General features: G+C 33.5%; 5 protein-coding genes across 5 annotated transcripts; 2 read left to right on the top strand and 3 right to left on the bottom strand.

Moving 5' to 3' along the window:
* Nucleotides 1-91: 91 nt before the first annotated feature.
* PPL_01399 (adenylyl cyclase) lies at nucleotides 92-4,673 on the bottom strand (the record flags this gene model as incomplete). Its single annotated transcript, XM_020572408.1, has 4 exons — nucleotides 92-2,829; nucleotides 2,893-3,019; nucleotides 3,143-3,661; nucleotides 3,738-4,673. The coding sequence occupies 4 exons, from the start codon at nucleotides 4,671-4,673 to the stop codon at nucleotides 92-94; spliced, it is 4,320 nt and encodes a 1,439-aa protein (XP_020437551.1).
* A 170-nt stretch (nucleotides 4,674-4,843) lies between these two features.
* Nucleotides 4,844-6,889, top strand: PPL_01398 (uncharacterized protein; the record flags this gene model as incomplete). The annotated part of the gene is made up of 5 exons (XM_020572407.1): nucleotides 4,844-4,961; nucleotides 5,318-5,478; nucleotides 5,572-5,613; nucleotides 5,685-6,066; nucleotides 6,519-6,889. The coding sequence occupies 5 exons, from the start codon at nucleotides 4,844-4,846 to the stop codon at nucleotides 6,887-6,889; spliced, it is 1,074 nt and encodes a 357-aa protein (XP_020437550.1).
* A 1,930-nt stretch (nucleotides 6,890-8,819) lies between these two features.
* Nucleotides 8,820-9,005, top strand: PPL_01397 (uncharacterized protein; the record flags this gene model as incomplete). Its single annotated transcript, XM_020572406.1, has 2 exons — nucleotides 8,820-8,895; nucleotides 8,959-9,005. The coding sequence occupies 2 exons, from the start codon at nucleotides 8,820-8,822 to the stop codon at nucleotides 9,003-9,005; spliced, it is 123 nt and encodes a 40-aa protein (XP_020437549.1).
* Nucleotides 9,006-9,114: 109 nt separating this feature from the next.
* PPL_01396 (uncharacterized protein) lies at nucleotides 9,115-14,533 on the bottom strand (the record flags this gene model as incomplete). The annotated part of the gene is made up of 11 exons (XM_020572405.1): nucleotides 9,115-9,470; nucleotides 9,562-9,691; nucleotides 9,771-9,862; nucleotides 9,943-10,230; nucleotides 10,300-10,431; nucleotides 10,508-10,618; nucleotides 10,693-11,235; nucleotides 11,337-12,089; nucleotides 12,155-12,694; nucleotides 12,765-13,337; nucleotides 13,420-14,533. 11 exons carry the CDS (start codon nucleotides 14,531-14,533, stop codon nucleotides 9,115-9,117), a joined length of 4,632 nt encoding a protein of 1,543 aa, XP_020437548.1.
* A 129-nt stretch (nucleotides 14,534-14,662) lies between these two features.
* On the bottom strand, nucleotides 14,663-17,408 carry PPL_01395 (IPT/TIG domain-containing protein; the record flags this gene model as incomplete). The annotated part of the gene is made up of 4 exons (XM_020572404.1): nucleotides 14,663-15,921; nucleotides 16,008-16,875; nucleotides 16,966-17,151; nucleotides 17,397-17,408. The coding sequence occupies 4 exons, from the start codon at nucleotides 17,406-17,408 to the stop codon at nucleotides 14,663-14,665; spliced, it is 2,325 nt and encodes a 774-aa protein (XP_020437547.1).
* Nucleotides 17,409-17,625: the final 217 nt, after the last annotated feature.

Here is a 17,625-nt window from a genome sequence, read left to right as displayed (position 1 = left end):
AATTTTATTTATTAAAACAAAATAGCGAAACATGTTTACTTTATTTCTACTTGAAAATATTGTAACATATTGGCAATTGTTTTTGTTTTGTTTATTTAGTTCTACAGAATTTCATCAAGGTTGACTCCATGAATACATCGACTGTTTCATTGGATTTCAGTGAGGAAAGTTTTTGCTCGGCCGATTTAAGCTCGTAGAGAATGACATCGAATGCATTTCTACCAACTGAAGCTGCTGGATTCTGTTGTGGATTGAATGGATCTTCGATACAGATATTTTGCTTTCGGTTGTGATCCAAATAGAGTTTAGTTGCCATTCTAATGTTGGTCAAACAGCCTCGTTTGATTGTAATCAAGAGGTTTGCGAAATCGAATCTCGAGTAAAATGAGAAGAATCCACTAAACAGCTGGAACAATGACATGGTGTTGGTACTCTTGAAATTGAGTGTTAGTGAATTAAGGAATTTCCAACCATCCTCCGAACTGCTAATGATAGAACTCTTTGGTGTGGTGTTTGTCAGTGTTGATTGGAGACAAGGCAGCACAGGTGGACTGACACATTGGAGATAGAAAATAACCATATTCAGCCAGCTATAAGATGAAAGTGTTCCCATTGATGCGTCATTGATATCCTTTCTCGATGCCCAATACTTGATCAACAACATCAATACTTTAGCACGAGCGTCAATCATAGTATATTCTTTGATCAACAACGAATTTCCAACTGGCAAAGAATTATTGAAACACATATCGAAAGAAATATCACTTCCAATATCCTTGAATCTAAGAATCGGTACTCTTGAAAATCTAATAATCTTTTCCAATTCATATGAAGTATCTGAAATATAAATGAATTGATAAGTTAGGAATTGTGATATTGTAGCAGGAAGAGGATACTTACTTTTCTTTATACTAATGGCAACTCTTTTCATAAGATGAAGGAGTTTTGAATTGGTATCGGTTGGAACACCAACGACTGAGAAACATACATCGATATCACTTGAGGCAGTTTGCACTCCATTGACAAACGATCCGTATGGCTTCAGCTTGGAACCTGGGAATGCCTTTTGACAATGGTTTTCCAGTGATTGGAAACTCTTTTTCTTGATTGTTTCGTTTGGACAGGTCTTTCCTATGTAGAGTGCAATCAGCTGATTTGACATGTCGTCGTTGTTGTTGTGTGTAACCAACAGTTCAGAAACATCGTATTTCGAATTTTCAATCTTTAACTTCCTAAGAGTATCTCTCAGCACTCTCCAAATCAACTTTCTGGTATCCACTATTTTCGCTCTAATAGTAGCATTGATTCTAAATTCGCGAAGTTGATTGTACTCTCCAAGATTTTGCTCAATCTCCCTTATCTTCAGCGGTATCGATGGATCGGTAGACTTCCATAATGACATTGATTTCAGTCTATTGGTTAACCAATTCATTGTTGTTGATATTGGTTCAATAGTTTGTTCCACTTTCTTCATTTCTGCTACTTCTTCTTCTTCCTCCTCATCCTCACTATCTCCATCGTCATCATCATCGTCATCACCGATATCCTTGAAAATTCTATCATCACGATCATCAAACAAGTCTTCAAGTTCTTTGAAATCCTCTTGACTTGTATCGATCAAATCATCGGGATGTGCAATATCAAACTGTCTAACTTGCTCCTCTAATACACTGATTCCATTTGAATCGATCGAGATGAATTTCTTGACGGTCGATTTGATGTTACGAAGATATGCACCCCAATTTGGATCTTGTTCCAGCAACTTTGATGAACCGACAATGTAGAGTGCTCTTCTTGCACGAGTGATACCAACATTGATACGACGAGTGTCCTTGAGGAATCCAATCTTTTCACTTCGAACACATGAAAAGATAATGATATCCTTTTCAGCACCTTGGAATCCATCGACAGTATTCACAACAACATCCATCTTCTCATTGAAATGACTCTTGGCATCTTGGAGTTCCTTCTTTTGCAACTTGTAAGGTGTGATAATACCGACACTCATCGACTTGACCTCTGGATGATCCTGTACGAGTTTCTTCAACAACGTAAATACCAATCTGATTTCCAGACTGTTCTTGATTGATTTTCCAATTGTCTTAAGCTCTTGTGAGTCTGGAATATGATAGAAATTGATCGGTCCATATTTGGGATCGGTATAGAACGAGTTGTTATATTTAACGACATTCTCACCGTCCTTGAGTTTGGCGCTGTAGAATTGGTTGGATGGGAATTTCGAAATCTTTGGATGCATACGATACTGGGTGTCGAGCATGTGCACTGGGAAATACTTGGCGAGTCTCTCAAAGAGCGAAACATCATAGTTGAATCGACTGGAAATTGTAGAGAATACAGTTGGTGGCAACTGCTTGGGATCACCGATAAGAATGACCTTGGAGTATGGGTTTCTGAGCAGTGGGATGAGAGTGGATGGTTCACACGACTGTGTGGACTCATCGACAATTACGACCGAAGGATAGAATTCGGGTTGCGCCAAGATCATTGAACCTGATCCAGAAAGTGTCGATAAAATGATTCTTGATCTCTTTATCATTATTTTCTTGGAATCAGGAGTCTGAAGTTTACTGACACATATCTGATGGATATTCTCGTTGATGGCTTCTAATCTTCCGATTCTAGCAATGGATGGATCGGTTCTGCCTCCGGAATTATCGAGAAGACCATCTTTCAAAACTCTTAAACCAACTTCATCAACTGCAACATTGGATGGTGCACAAACCAAAATCTTTGCAGTCATGGGCAAAATAGCATTGAAAATAGCCAATAAACTAATGATTGTTTTGGTTTTACCAGTTCCAGGTGGACCTATATTTAATTACAATAAAATCAATACTTAAAGTAGATCCAATTTAGTTTAAAGTTACTTACCTTGAATTAATGATACATGTCGACTTGCCAATGACTCTGAAATTGCATTGAATTGCGATTGATTTAATTGATTACGTAAGATGGTTCCAACCAATCCCGGCATTTGATAGGCAGGAGAGATCGGTGTCTGAGTGATAGAGTATAGTTTGGGTGCGAGAATGAGTGGTGCCAGTGTGTGTTTGGTAAACTCTCTGACTGCAAACAGCTCCCTCTCGAAAGTAGTAAAGTTGCTGACACACGAGATATTTACCTTGCCTCCTTTCCTCTTTTCTTGATAGAGATCATCGATGAACTCACTGGTATGAGGTGCATCCGATTGATTGTCCATCAAATGAATGAGAATACTCTGTTGTTTTTGAAGCATACTCGGCTTCTGATTAACAATGAGACCGAATACCGATTTGTCACGCAGCCTGAGTAACAGAAGATCCTTTATATTCAATTCATTCTCGGGTTTAGTATATTTGTAGTCGAGCGACAAGATGATTCCTCCAGTATCGTTCTTTGGCAAGTCGATATTTCCAATCAAACACGAAGTTCTCTCCAGCTTGTCATAGTTAAACTGTCCATTCTCCATAACGAATGCACCTCTACTCTCCAACTCCTGGGTAATCTGAGACCTCAACTCTTCAAACATCAACGGTAGAATGTCACCGACATACTCCATGTGTGCTCGATCGTCCTTATTTTCAAATTGAGTGAGACGATGTGAAAGGAATCCAACTCTTGACGGTCTACATCTTAAAAAGATATCGATCACCTCAAAAGACTAACAGTAGTGAAAGAGATGTAAAATTAGTTTAGTTCTCTCTGTGAGCAAAGTAATAATAATTTAAAATGCTTACATTCATTCCTAATATACTAATTTCATCAATCTCCTTTTGAGCTGATCTATGTACTATTGGAGTGGTTGGTGGAGGAGGTTTTTTTTTTTTATAAGGAGGAGAAACTGTTGGAGCCGATTTCTTTACTGGTGGAGGAGGAGAAACGATTGGAGTTGAATGCTTAATAACGGTGTTGGAGACAACTTGACCTTTACTTCTCATTACTATTACTTTCAAGTATTTAGTCTTCTCATTACATAGTAATATTAAATGATTCTTCAAATTACTTGTTGAACTAATTTCCAAATCCTTCCATTGCTGTTTGGTTCTGCTCTGTGGTTGCTGAATCCTCAACTTGGCTACTTGCTTTTGGACTTTAATGATGTCATCCTGACAATCTCTGATCTGGCGGCACATCGATTCAAACTCCTTTTGCAACTGACCGGCTGAATATGAATCCAAGTCTTGGAGCTTAACTGAGAATGGCTTTGGAATTACAACTGGTACAGGAACAGCTATAGCGACAGGAACTGGGGCAGCTGGTGCAGCTGGTGCAGGTTGTTTTACTTTGGCTGGTTTCTTAACCACAACAGGTACAGGTGCAGCTGGTGCAGGTTGTTTTACTGCCGCTGGCTTCTTAACGACTACAGCTGGTGGAGGTGCTGCTGTTGCAGGTTGTTTTACTGGTTTAGGTGCTGCTACTGGTTTAGGTGCTGCCACTGGTTTAGGTGCTGCTTGGAGAGTCTTTATTCTCTCAGTGTAGATCTCCAACTTTTGACGCTTTGCGCGAACAAACGATCTTCGCTCGGCATAGAGTAGTGCTTTTTCACGCGAGGTGCTGTCTTTCAATTTTATTTTATACTCTGATCTGATTGCAGCGATTTCTTTCTGAATATTAACGATCTTTTGTTTCAGTTTATTGATTCTGAACTGAATCGCTTCTTCTTTCGTCACCATATCTATTTCTATTAATACAACTACATATATAAAATAATTTTCTTTCTCTCCTCAATAACAACAATAAAAATTAAAAACTTAAATATTTACTTTTAATATTTTACAATAAACCTTTCGATTTTTTGATCGGGTCAAATTCAAAAAACATTGTTTTTATAATTTTTTGAGAAATGAATGTCGTGATGAAATTTTGGTGGTGGCCACTCTCATCGCCCAATAATTTTGAAAATTTACAAAAATTAATAAAGAATAACATTACTTGCCCGCCAAATCTGTTCAATAAAGATTGTAATATTTTTAAACTTAATAATAATAGTAATACACACTTCAGTATGAGATTGAGATTTTTGTTTACCATGGATAAATATTTATAATCTGCTAGAATTGTTTTTTATAGTTCATTGTTGGTGGTTAGTGCTTTTAATGTGTAAAGGACCCGATCCAAACATTTGACATAGACAGTGACAAACAATAATGAAATAAATATTGCATTTTGTTTATTAATTTTACAAAAAAAATATGATAATAAAAATTGATATTTTTAAATATTAATTAACCATCGACGTTTTTTTTTATTATTTATTTTTTTCTTGTCGATTACTTATTTATTGAGATGAGACACATATCATTAGTTGATAAAATAGTATTCTCGTGGAAGGGAAATGTATTTAGAAGAGCGATCACTTTGGCTGACGTCGATAATGATTCTGATAATGAATTGATTGTCGGTAGTCTCGAGGGTAACCTAACTATCTTTAAAGGTACCGAGAAATCACCTTGGAAAGTAGCAAATAATTTAGGTTCTGTATGTATAGTCCGCGGATAACATTACATAAGCAATACAATTATTTATACCGAAGAATTTATTAACATTTAACAATACAAATTTATTTATTAGATTGTTGGTATAGCAGTTGGTGATTTATTATCTTGTAATAAAGTATGTAGTTAGATTCAATGAATATAATCGTTAAACTATTTATTTATACATTATATATATATATGATACAGAATCTTTTAGTTGTTATTTCATCAGAAGGTGTTTGTAATATATATAATGTACATAGTGATGATATCGGTGGTAAAGAATTGATACCTACGATATCACAAAGACTACCACCCAATGCCTCTGCTATTCTGATAGGTGATATCGATCATGATGGCAAGAATGAATTGATCATTGGAACATACGATCATACTCTATATTCATTTAGTTTAGTATTATCATCGAATCAACAACAACAACAACAAGAATCAGAACATCAATCAAATAATAATAATTATAATAACAATAACAATAACAATGAACAACAAAGCAATCATGATCATAATGATAATAAAACAAATAATAACAATAGTGAAGGTAATAATAACAAAGAATATACATTGTTTTGTAAGAATAAATGGCAATTACCTGGTCAGATAGGTTCTTTAGTTATGGCTAAGGAAGCGGGTGGCGAAGATATTCTGATCGTTGGACTTTGTGAAGGAACCAACTATGTTATATTGGATAGGAAAGGACAGCTGTACAGTGAGGAACGACCGACAAACCTGCAATCGATGTCCTCTTCCTATTCTCCGCCGTACAGTTCGGCTAATGCTGGTTCAACAACGGTTGTTGTGCCTGACTTCACTACGGATATGCTCACCAATACCGAGACGTTCATCTCACTCGATCACATGCGAAAGCGAAAGACAGAGATCATCACAAACATCAGTGCACCGCTCAAGCTAAAGTCGGGTGCGCGCATCGTCAATGACGACGGCGTCGAAGAACCAGAGGAGCGCGCTGACAGCGCCAGCATCGTGGCGATAGCGACTCTCGATGGCGTGCTCAAGCTGAAGCGTGTCGGCAAGGGTGTCGTCTGGAAGATGGAGGTCGACGAGATGACCAGTGGTCAGCTGATTGCGCTCTACTCGGTGGCGTTGCGCGACGACGACGACTACTACATCGTGGCGTGCGGCTGGGACGGACTGACGATGGTCATCGACAAAGACCGCAATCAAGTGCAATACAAGTTTGGCGACCGTGTCTGTGCATTCTACAGCGGCAACTACACACTGTGCCGCGGTGGACAATCTACCACCTGCTTCGTATACGTAACGTTCTTTGGAGAGATTCACCTCTATTACAATCTCAACATTCAGTTGCAACCGACTCACAGTCTGCAATGGCTCACCAAAGAACACGTGGAAATGGTCAAGACACTGAGTGAACAGCCTATTGGTGCACTCGACGAATTCTATCAAACATTACTCTCAAAGCTAGATAAAAAAGAATTGGAACTCTACTTGGAGAAACTGAAAAGAAAACAACTTCTTTTAAGATCATCTTAATCTGAATCTAATATTGACAATAAAATATGTACATAAATAATAATAGTAGATTGCGAATTATTTAATTACCTACACTTAATTAAATAAAAACGTAGGGTTTAAAGTTAATCAATTTAACCTAAGAATCATCAAATCATTATCTCAAACATAACCATTAATGTTAAAATCATCTATAATTAAATTCAACCAAAAGACTTTCTATTGTCTTCATTGATCATTCTCTTCCCATTTTAATAACATCGAATTAAGCTTTAAATCACTGATAGAAAAGGTTAAAGACTTATAGGAAACTAGATATGAGTATTCCAGGGCATCATATCCAAAGATGTTTTTGAAGATATCAAAACTGTGAGTATCATGATAGTACCAAGTTTAAAGATGGTTAGAAAATAAATTGGTGGCTGATATAGATTTGTTGTGTATCAAAAAACTAATTATATTTGGGTTAAAATGAGATTATTACTTGAATCGATTTCATATTAAATTCTCCAAAAGGAATAAATAATGTATAAAAACAAATTTTCACTATCATTACCACATTTACTCTATATTATTAGTTTATACTATTATTTTTAAATCTACTAACATTATAAAATGAACAAAAATATAACTAATAAGATTTGCAAAAAGCACTCTGGATTTCAAATTGAAATTCCTTCATGTGATCTTAGATTTTACCTAGAAAGCAACAGATTTAAATAAATAATATATCTAAAGAAATTCTCCAGAGTAATACCGGGAAATCCCTTCTTTCTGATGATGATGGTAGTCTCCTTTCTCTGAAGGAATCTATTCTGTCCTATTCAACCACTACAATACTTAATCAATAAAAAAGTTCATAATTGGTACCTGGTTTGGTTATATTTTTTTAATATTTGATTATTTAGAATTGTATTCTTTATTGAGCAAACTAAATGAAGATAGGAAATGTGTTTACTCATTCTCAAATAAATTTTGTACATTACTTGTGGATGGTTAGTTGACCTTCAGTACGGCGGACAAAGGGGGTACTTGTGGTTGGTTAGTTGACCTTCAGTACGGCATTTTTCAAAAATAGTGCGAGAATACCAAAAAAAAGCTGTGAAAAAAAAAACCCAACCTATAAAATGAAATAACACAAATATTTTTTGTTTGTTTTTCAGTGTCATTAGTATGCCCCTTTTACACCAATTATATTAACTCGATTTCAGTGTTATTACCAATAATCATTGCTCTTTTTATCAAAAAAAACAAATTTTAATACTTTTGTTACAATTCTGAATGTGCGAAAAATTTCAATTTTTAATGTGGTGGAATTTAAACTAGCTATGGGTACTGATTTTATCAATTTTTCATAGAGTGGTTCTATTTCCTTATTCTATCATTAATACAAACCTTATTTTTAATTGAACGAGTTCTCATTTTGATTCATCATATAAAATATTTTTAAACATTGTACTGAATAAAAACAAAACAAGGAAGGATGATTACAACTTCAATTTAAATAGAACAACAAGTACTCGTTTTAATATAAATTTTTATTAAGAATTACAAATTTTTAAAGAGTACTCCACAGTTTTCTGTACCCATCTTTTATTCAAAAAACTGATATAACTGTAAATGGAAATCTGTGTTTGTTTTTAATCTATTTCAAAAAAATTGTTAAACTGCTTAATTTTTATTACATTCATCATATGGTTCAAATTACAGTTTTATTGTATGATCATAAATTTTGATTGTTTAATTTTTTTCCTATTTATACTGAGGTCAGTCTGTAGTTTTTAACATTCCAACTAAATTACTTTTTAAACCTAGAAACTAAAAGATAAAATGTCAAGAAATCTTATTAAATATACTTTATTGTTTGTACTCGTGGTTGTAGTAAATACCATTTGCTTGGCTGAAGGTAAGTTATATTATCTAAAATTTATAATTGAATATCTATTAACTATTTAAATTCTAATTTTAGAAGAAGCTGATAAGACTTGTGCTCACACACTCATAGCAGTTAATTAAAAGAATCTTAAAAGAACAAATAAAAATCAGAAATTTTTAATTGGTACTGAAATTATATCTTTAAATATTTTAAAGTTTTATAATAAATCATATTTTTATTTTATTCATTTTAAAGTTTTGATTGATCGATACCATAAAAGTTAATCCATTGGTTGGTATATGTGGTTACACCAAAATCAACATTGTCCAAATTCCAATCAGAGATCTCAATCGTTGTAATTTGAGACAAGAGTTGTGTTGGCATTGTTTCTTGAGTGATGTTGGAATGTGTTGAAATCGAGAATGCAGAGTTTGTTGGTGCTGTCTTGCTCACAGTGACTCTGCAACCAACAATCACATCGAATGAAACAATTCTATTTGACCATCCAATCGATTGAAGATACGCTTCATCGTAATGACCTTTTCCAAGTTTAAGTGTTTGTGATTGTGAATCAACAAATGTTAAATTCCATTTACAACTTGGTGCTGAAATAAATATGGTAAAATAAAAAAAAAAGAGATAAGTAGTTAGTTTGTTTAATGTTCATGAGAATATGGATGAATGGGTATTTCTTACATGAAATAGTAATATTATCAATGGTTGTGAGACTCTCTGGTGTTGTTGTAAGATTTCCAAACCATGAGACTTGTGTTACAATCAATGAAGAATTTACATAGTTAATTTCTGAATAACAATTCGATGGTGACTATTTATCAATTAACATATGATTTGATATTAGTAGGATGTTCAATTTTTAATTGAATGATGTTTGATTTTAAACTTACAAAAATTGATGTAAATGGTTGACTAAGTGCGAGATGAGTACCAGATGCAAGAGTGGTTTCTCCATTGATTGTATCTCCAACACAAATTGGTGCTTAAATTATTCAAAAACGAGATATCTATTAGTCATACTAAATACTGTATAAATCATTAAAAAATTATATTGCTACTTACAAATATAGTTAAATGTGTATGGTTTGCTTGTTGTTGAACCAATTGTTAATTCAATAAAACTATTGAGAGTTGCAGATGAATTGATTGATGATAGACAAATGATATTGTTTTCATCAACCCATTTGGTAAATTGACATGGTTCACCAGAGATCAAAACTTTAGAATTCAATGGATTGACATTATTTGGAATAAAGTTGGTACCTTTCAAGTGGAAAATCAAAGATCCAATATTTGGAAGACCATTTTGTTGAATATCTAAATTCTCAATATGTGAAGTGATTACTGGTGCTATTTTATATGAAAAATGTGATTATTGTTAATAAAATAATATTTTAAATAATAATATCATAAACATACCAGTATAGAATATATTATACTTTTGATAAACATCATAGTTGTTCCAACGAAGTGAGAGTGTTTTGTTTTGAATTCCTGCTGAAATCGGACATTTCAATATCTTTGCATTTATTACACAGTTTACAAGTTGGTCTAAGTATATTTGTAGTTTAAGTTAATAAAATATCGAATAATATTTAATAAAAAAAGAATAATATAATGTACATACCATCCAAGAAGATATTGAGTGATTTCATTGTTGGGTATGCATTATTGATTGTAATTTGAGTACCAATTGTTGGTGATTCAATTTCCAATTTCTTAACATTGGTAACAGTTGCTAATTAAAATATTTTTATATGCTATATTAGTTTTACAAAGTCTAATTATCAAGATTCAAATAAGTTTACTTACAATTCAAGAATATTTCAAGTTTGATTATATTGGATGGTAATGTCATTGGAGTACCATAGGTGATAGGTCCATAATATTGAGTCACTGAATTGGATGTCCAGACACTTATTGTTAGATTCCAAATGGTTGTGATTGAACTGATTCGTGAATTGATCCAACCAATATTGGAAAGGAAATCTGATTGATAGACACCAATTGGTAGAGTTAATCTTGCACCATTATTGTCATAGAAAATTGCACGTTCATCGCTAATGTAATCGGATCTTAACAATCCAAACGATTCAGCTATATTCTTTGTATACGGTGGATAATCAGAGAATTTATATTTGATATTGTTGATCATTGGTCTAAATTGAGATGATTTCGTTATAATCGTGAGAATAGTATCTCCTTCAACTGGCATATTCACACCTCCAACCTCTGGAGTGTAATATCTAGTCTTTATAGTTCCATCGTTTTGAGTGATATTCAATTGAATCAAAATGGATTTAAAGTCTGAGAATTTCTGTTGAATCGATGGATCAACAAGTAAACCAGTCATGTCTTGATCAACATATACATTCAAATTCAAATAATCTAAAATGATCGATCATTGTAAATATATTAATAATTAGAGAAGAACATTTTTGAAATTAATTACTTACATGGATAAGTTGTATCGGTTGTGGTTTTTCCAATTCCAACATATTTTCCAGTAAATCCAGCAGCAACACCTGTAGCGGTTCCTCCACCAACGAATAAAAGAGTGACAAGTAATTTAATATTGGCGAAAAATGCATTCTCTGTCACTAAAACTTCAGTTGTTTCTAAAACACCAAGAAGTTCAGCTGATAAAGGTTGAGCAAGTTCTTCAATTACAAATGTTGTAACTTCAGCAGCAACATTCTCAATAACAAATGTCAATCCTTCTGCTGTTTGAATTGTAATTTCTGCAAGTGCAAATGTTGCTGCAACCGCTTCCGTAGCTAACATCTCGATAGCTACTGCCACAGCAACGACAACAGTGACCACAACTGTAACAACCACTTGCCAGACATTCTTAAGTTTATCCCACCACGATTCTCCACTGTCGGTAGTGTCTGAAGGATCATCATCACCGTCGGTTTCATCATCATCACTCTGGTGATCACTACTTTCTTCTTCCTCTTCATAAGTGTATTGAGAGTCACCAGATTGTCCTTTGAAAGTAAGAGTTAATGTCTTTGTTCCTTCACTTCCAAATGGAGTATAGCATGTAACTAACGAAGAAGAAGAGACAACTGGATTGATACAATTCTTTCCATCAATGGTAACTTTAACTTTTTCTCCTAACAAACCAAGATTATTTCCTGAAATATCAATTGGTTGACTCTCATCTGTTTTTCCACTTGATGGTCTAACTTGTAAATTCGAAGGTGCTATATTTAAAGTAATATTAATAATTATTAAAACTCTTTTGAATAAAAGAAAGATAAATTCATACCTTTATATCCATCGTATGTAAATGTTTCACTTTCTTGAGAATGTGCTTTGACTTGGACTTTAAATTTGGTTCCACCTCCACTTGGACAAGTGAATATAATCTTGGTTTCAGAAATCGACAGAATCTTGGATGAATCAAGTGCTTTTTCTTCAAAGAGAACCTTTAGATCTTTACCATAGAAGAATTTACCTGTGATTGTAATTGGTTCAGTTCCATCGACATCACTGAGTGGTTGAATCGATGAAATTTCAGGAATGTCATAATATGAGAAATAATCGTTTGTTGATGTCCATTGACCTCCAACTGTAACATTGACTGTGAGATTATGTCCAGAACCTTGAGGAATTGTACAATAACAAATCGATGAAGTTGACCATCTTATTGATGGACATTCGACATCATTGATCTTAATTGTATTGCTCTCTGATTTTGTAACTTTATCTGCAATTTCAGATGGTACAAAGTTTGATCCTTTAATTGTAATTTCATATTGACCTTCATTTGGTCCTGAGTAATATAAATCTTTTTCTAAAATTGGTCCTATATTAATACGATATAATAATAATTAATAAAATAATCAAATTAAATGAAATTAACTATAATTACTTACTATCATAAGAGAATACTGCATTGTTTGGTGATTTTTGATTTCCAACAACAACCAGAACATTTAAATCAGTTCCAATTCCAGGTGGAATTGTGCAATATGATGTTTGATCATTCTCCCATTTTGTTGATAAACATTGATTGCCGTTGATCGAAATATAATTGTTTGTCTTGTCGTTTGTCGCTGATGTCACAACACTTGCTGGAACAAAGTTTGTTCCTTTGATTGTAATTTCAACATTTCCTTTTGATGTACCACTTAATTCTTCAGATGTAACGTTTGGTGCAATATACGAGAATAATTTAATTGAACTCTTTCCATCTGAAATACTGCTTTGATTTCCAACAAATACTTCAAGTGTCAAATTTGCACCGATACCTTCGACAACAGTGCAGTTTATCAATGTCGAATTGATCCAAAGCAAAGAGGTACATAGTTTACCATCGATTGTAACATTACTATTTGGGAATGTTTGTTGTGATTTGGCAAGAATCTCTGGAACAAAATCTAAACCTTCAATTGAAAATAATCCACCTTTTGTTGGTTGATTTACAATTTTCTTTGTTACATTGGGGGCTAAAAATAAATAGAATAATAGTAAAGTTAGTTATCATATTTTTTAGGTTGTAAAGAAAGAGATTAAATGGATAATAATTACGATTGTATGAAAAAGTGAATGATTTTTTGTTGAATGTGTCGATATCAACAACATTTCCAAGTGATATTGAAATGTTGAGATTCTTTCCAATTCCTGCTGGAATTACTGTTGTGATGAATGTCGAATTTGTGAAATTGTTGTTTGTAGTTAGTGTCTTGTCGAGTGTGATATTCGAGAATGTGATTGGTCCTTCCAAAAGTGCATCGTCTACATAGGTATCGGTATCATTGTCATATGAATATACAATATATTCGTTGGGAACAAAGTTTGTACCAGTGATCGAAATGGTAGTGTTTCCATCGGTGCTGCTATTGAGTGGTTCGATTGAGTAAATCTTGGAATTTGGGAATGTCAGTGTATGGTCGAGGAATGTCCAACCATAGGTAAGATCGTTCACAACGGCAACAGATATATTGTCACCAAATCCAGGTGGAAGCAAACACTTGATACAATAGAAATCAACTGTTGTTCTGAATGAATCACTTAAATCGATATACGGGTCATATTCAGCACCATCGATATATTGTTGTGTTGGTGGATCTATTGAATTACCATTGGTGTCAAAGTATTCTTTGGATTTGTAACAATTCTCGAAATCGTATTCACATTCCGCTGCTGCAAATCCATAGAGTGAAATCATTGGAATGTCTTCTTCAGATCCAAAATCGGTACCGGCAATCCAGAAATCGTTATATATAGACGTATTGAATTCTGGATGAACAAGTTGAAGGATATTTGGTCCTTTGTAAATGATTGCAAAATCTTGTGACAACTCTGTTTGTTGACTATCGACCTGAACTGTGACAAGTAACCTTCCACTTCCACTTGGAATTGTACAACTTGCTTTGGTATCACTGATTAATACGATATCTTCACATGATCCATCACCAATATTGATTTCGAATTGATCTGAATCTGAACCGAATGATGTTCCTACAACTTCAAGTGCTCCACCACCAAGCGTTGGTACTGGATCTTTTATTGATATTGAAGTGATTGTTGGTGCTTTATAACTGATTGTGATATCATGATTTGAAACTTGGTCACCAACTTGAACAATAACTGTTTTATCAACACCTGTTCCATCGGTTGTGAATACAAGTTTGTCATTCATTCCGTTGGCACTTGGAATCAATGTTGCAGCTGTCTTTTTATTGTTGATCAATAGTTGGACATATGATGGTGTTGGTTGGCTTGATGTTTCTGTAGTATGAAAATTCTGCCCATTGACTGTCACTGATGTTCAAATAGTATTAATGAAATCTTCATTGGTTGAAATCGATGTGACAACTGGTGTATTGTAGGTAAATGTATAGGTTTTAACAAGGTAGTTCATCTCTTGAACCAATAAACTCTGACTTCCAAAGTATGTGATTGAATGTATTCCATATCCTGGTCCAATGGAACATGTCATTTGTTGATTGTTGTTTGCTAACTTTGTAATGGTTGGATTTTGACAAGTTTTATCACCAACTTTAATTACAGTTCCAGTTGTATCGAGATTTCTTCCAACAATCGTTATTAATGTGTTGCTTGATGTTGGACCTGAGAGATTATCGATATTGAAAACAATTGGACCACTGTTGCAACTCGATAATACATCATCACCCAAATTGAATTGATCCAAAGTCACGGAAACCATTGAACATAGTTTATTGTTGTATGATACAATTGCAATTCCAGGTTGCGTGGTATCAATATTATTTGGAATATAATAGGTATCGATGAGATTATAGGTTCGTCTCTCAGTTGAAATTGATAGTAATGAATTTAAAAGTTCGTTGGCCATCTGTAGGCCAAGTGGTGTCATAAATGGAAGCGATGAAAATGAACAGAGGTCACTATTCATCTTTTGGAGCAATGATCTCAAAAGAATATTGTTTTGGTATGCTGTTTGGAATGAAGTGGAGAAGAGGAATGATAAACCTTGGTTTGATGACCAATCACCGCTGGTTGTTGTTGCCCAGTTACTTAAAAGTTTCTCGAGGATATCGATTGAGAAACCAACTTGGTCAAAACTCGATGAACATATTCCTTTGGAAAGTAGATAATCGGTGAGTGATGAAGGATCATTGTTGGTTGGTGCTGGATCGACTCGACATGTCTGACAATCAAAGATATTGTTATAGATTCCGATTCTATTGATCCATTGTACTTTGTCTTCTGATGAATCAGGATAGGTTGTTCCGATGAATGAAATAAGGTTGTTGTTGAATTCCAAAATATTAGGTGTGGAAGTTGTTGTGTAGCTTTTCAAAACACCGATGAAATCAAACAATTCGATTGAATTTTGATTGTTACCATCGACATTTAGAATACCTTTCTTTGAGAGTTCAAGATAGTTGTCATCATTGGTGATATCAATCAAATCCCAAAGATAAGCTGATATCCATCCAAATGATTTTGTTCCGTTCGAGTCGAAATTGTTAAACTTTTCAATGTCTTGAATCAAAGTGCAATTATTAATTGAAATTTCAGTGTTGGTTGCAACAGATGGGAATGCTTTATATTAATTTTGTAATGTAAGATATTTTCATTAATATTTTGTTTGATTTTGGAATTGTATTTATAATATTATAATTTAATACATACTTGTTTTAATAATGTAGAAAAAACATTAATGAGTGATTGAATGAATGCATCTGTTTGAGTTGAAGTTGACCATCCTTGGTTTTTACCAGAATTCTTTAATTGATCTAAGTTTATTGTGAACAATGGATTCAATGATTTAATGAGGTGGTATGAATATACTTGAACGATAGAATCGAGACAACTCGTGTTAAAGTGAGCTGACAGATCATCGTTGATGTATCCAGTGGAATTTTCAAGGTGAATTACAACTTTAACCTTTGGAATAACAAGAGGTTGTAATGCTGCTTGATTGGTTGCTGCAATCAATTGTTGGAAAAGTAAATAGTAAAGTGGTCTGGGATCTTTTGTATTATCGTTGGCATCGGTATAGTTTTGGCCATCTAAGTTGAAACCAAGAGTCGACTGATATCTGAGTGGAGTTGATGTACTTGTGTTGACGATTGTAAGATTGTGCAATGCATCTTCAAGGTAGATTTGAACGATCTGGTTCGAACTTTTGTCAAACTCGAAAACACCATTGGAGTCTGTGGTAAAGTTATACTGTTCGGCAATGGAATCGAGGCAACTGAAATCACATTCCAATGTATTGTTATTGACAGAGGCTGATCTAACTAAAACCTTGGTTTGTCTAAAAACTAAATCATTTCTCAAGAGATTGACAACATTTTTTAGAGCTGGACTGACGTTACTTCCACTTAATGGTGATGCCATGAGCAAACCTCGGAAGTATTGTGGTGTCTGGAAGGCAGTGGTAACACAATCGCCATTGATGGCTGATTGGCATGTTGTATTGAATACTCTCTGACTAATTTGTTTGTGGAAAGCAACCAACGTTTTTGATTTCACACATACTTTAATTCCTTTCTAAAAAATGTAATTTATGTAATTCATAAATAGATAAATTAGTACCAATAAATTTACGATTTATTTAATTATCATATAATAAATAATTACCTTTAAATAGGATTGATCTAATGAACCAACACAGAATTGAGTTTCATTGTCAAAAGAGATATGAGAGGCATCAATAGATGATGTCCAAGCAGAGATACTGAATGGAATACTGTTGTTTTTAATAAACTCATTACTAAATCTAAACTCTGAAACTCCAGTTGAATTTTCTGCTAATTTATATTGTAACTAAAAATAAAATAATTAGTTGATTTCGTCATTCAGCATTATGAATCAAATGAAAATTTAAATAAAATAAAAAATAAAAATAAATACTTTATTAGAAATTTGATAAAATTAATCAAAACACACCACACTCTCATATTAGCTCCCCTTTTTAATTTTTTTTTTTTAATCTCTAGATCAAAATGATTCCCAAATATTAAAAAAAAAAACTAAAATTAAAAGAAGTTCAAAAAAAAATCAAAATTTACAATTAAAATCATTTTGCAAAGAAAGATCATCTTTTCATCTTTTTTTTTTTTAGGCGGGAACAGGTTGTTTTTGAAAAAAATTAAAATAAAATAAAAAAATAATAAAAAAAAAAATAAAAAAAAATAAGAATCTATAACTATTTGAATACTTACAGGAATACTAAGGTATTGTTGATTAGTTGTGTTCCAGATATCAAATCCACCAATTAATTGATAACCCAATGTAGAG

This window comes from Heterostelium album, assembly GCF_000004825.1.
Source record: "Heterostelium album PN500 unplaced genomic scaffold PPL_scaffold2, whole genome shotgun sequence".
Classification (NCBI taxonomy): Eukaryota; Evosea; class Eumycetozoa; order Acytosteliales; family Acytosteliaceae; genus Heterostelium; species Heterostelium album.
This window is presented reverse-complemented; position numbering and strand designations above follow the sequence as displayed.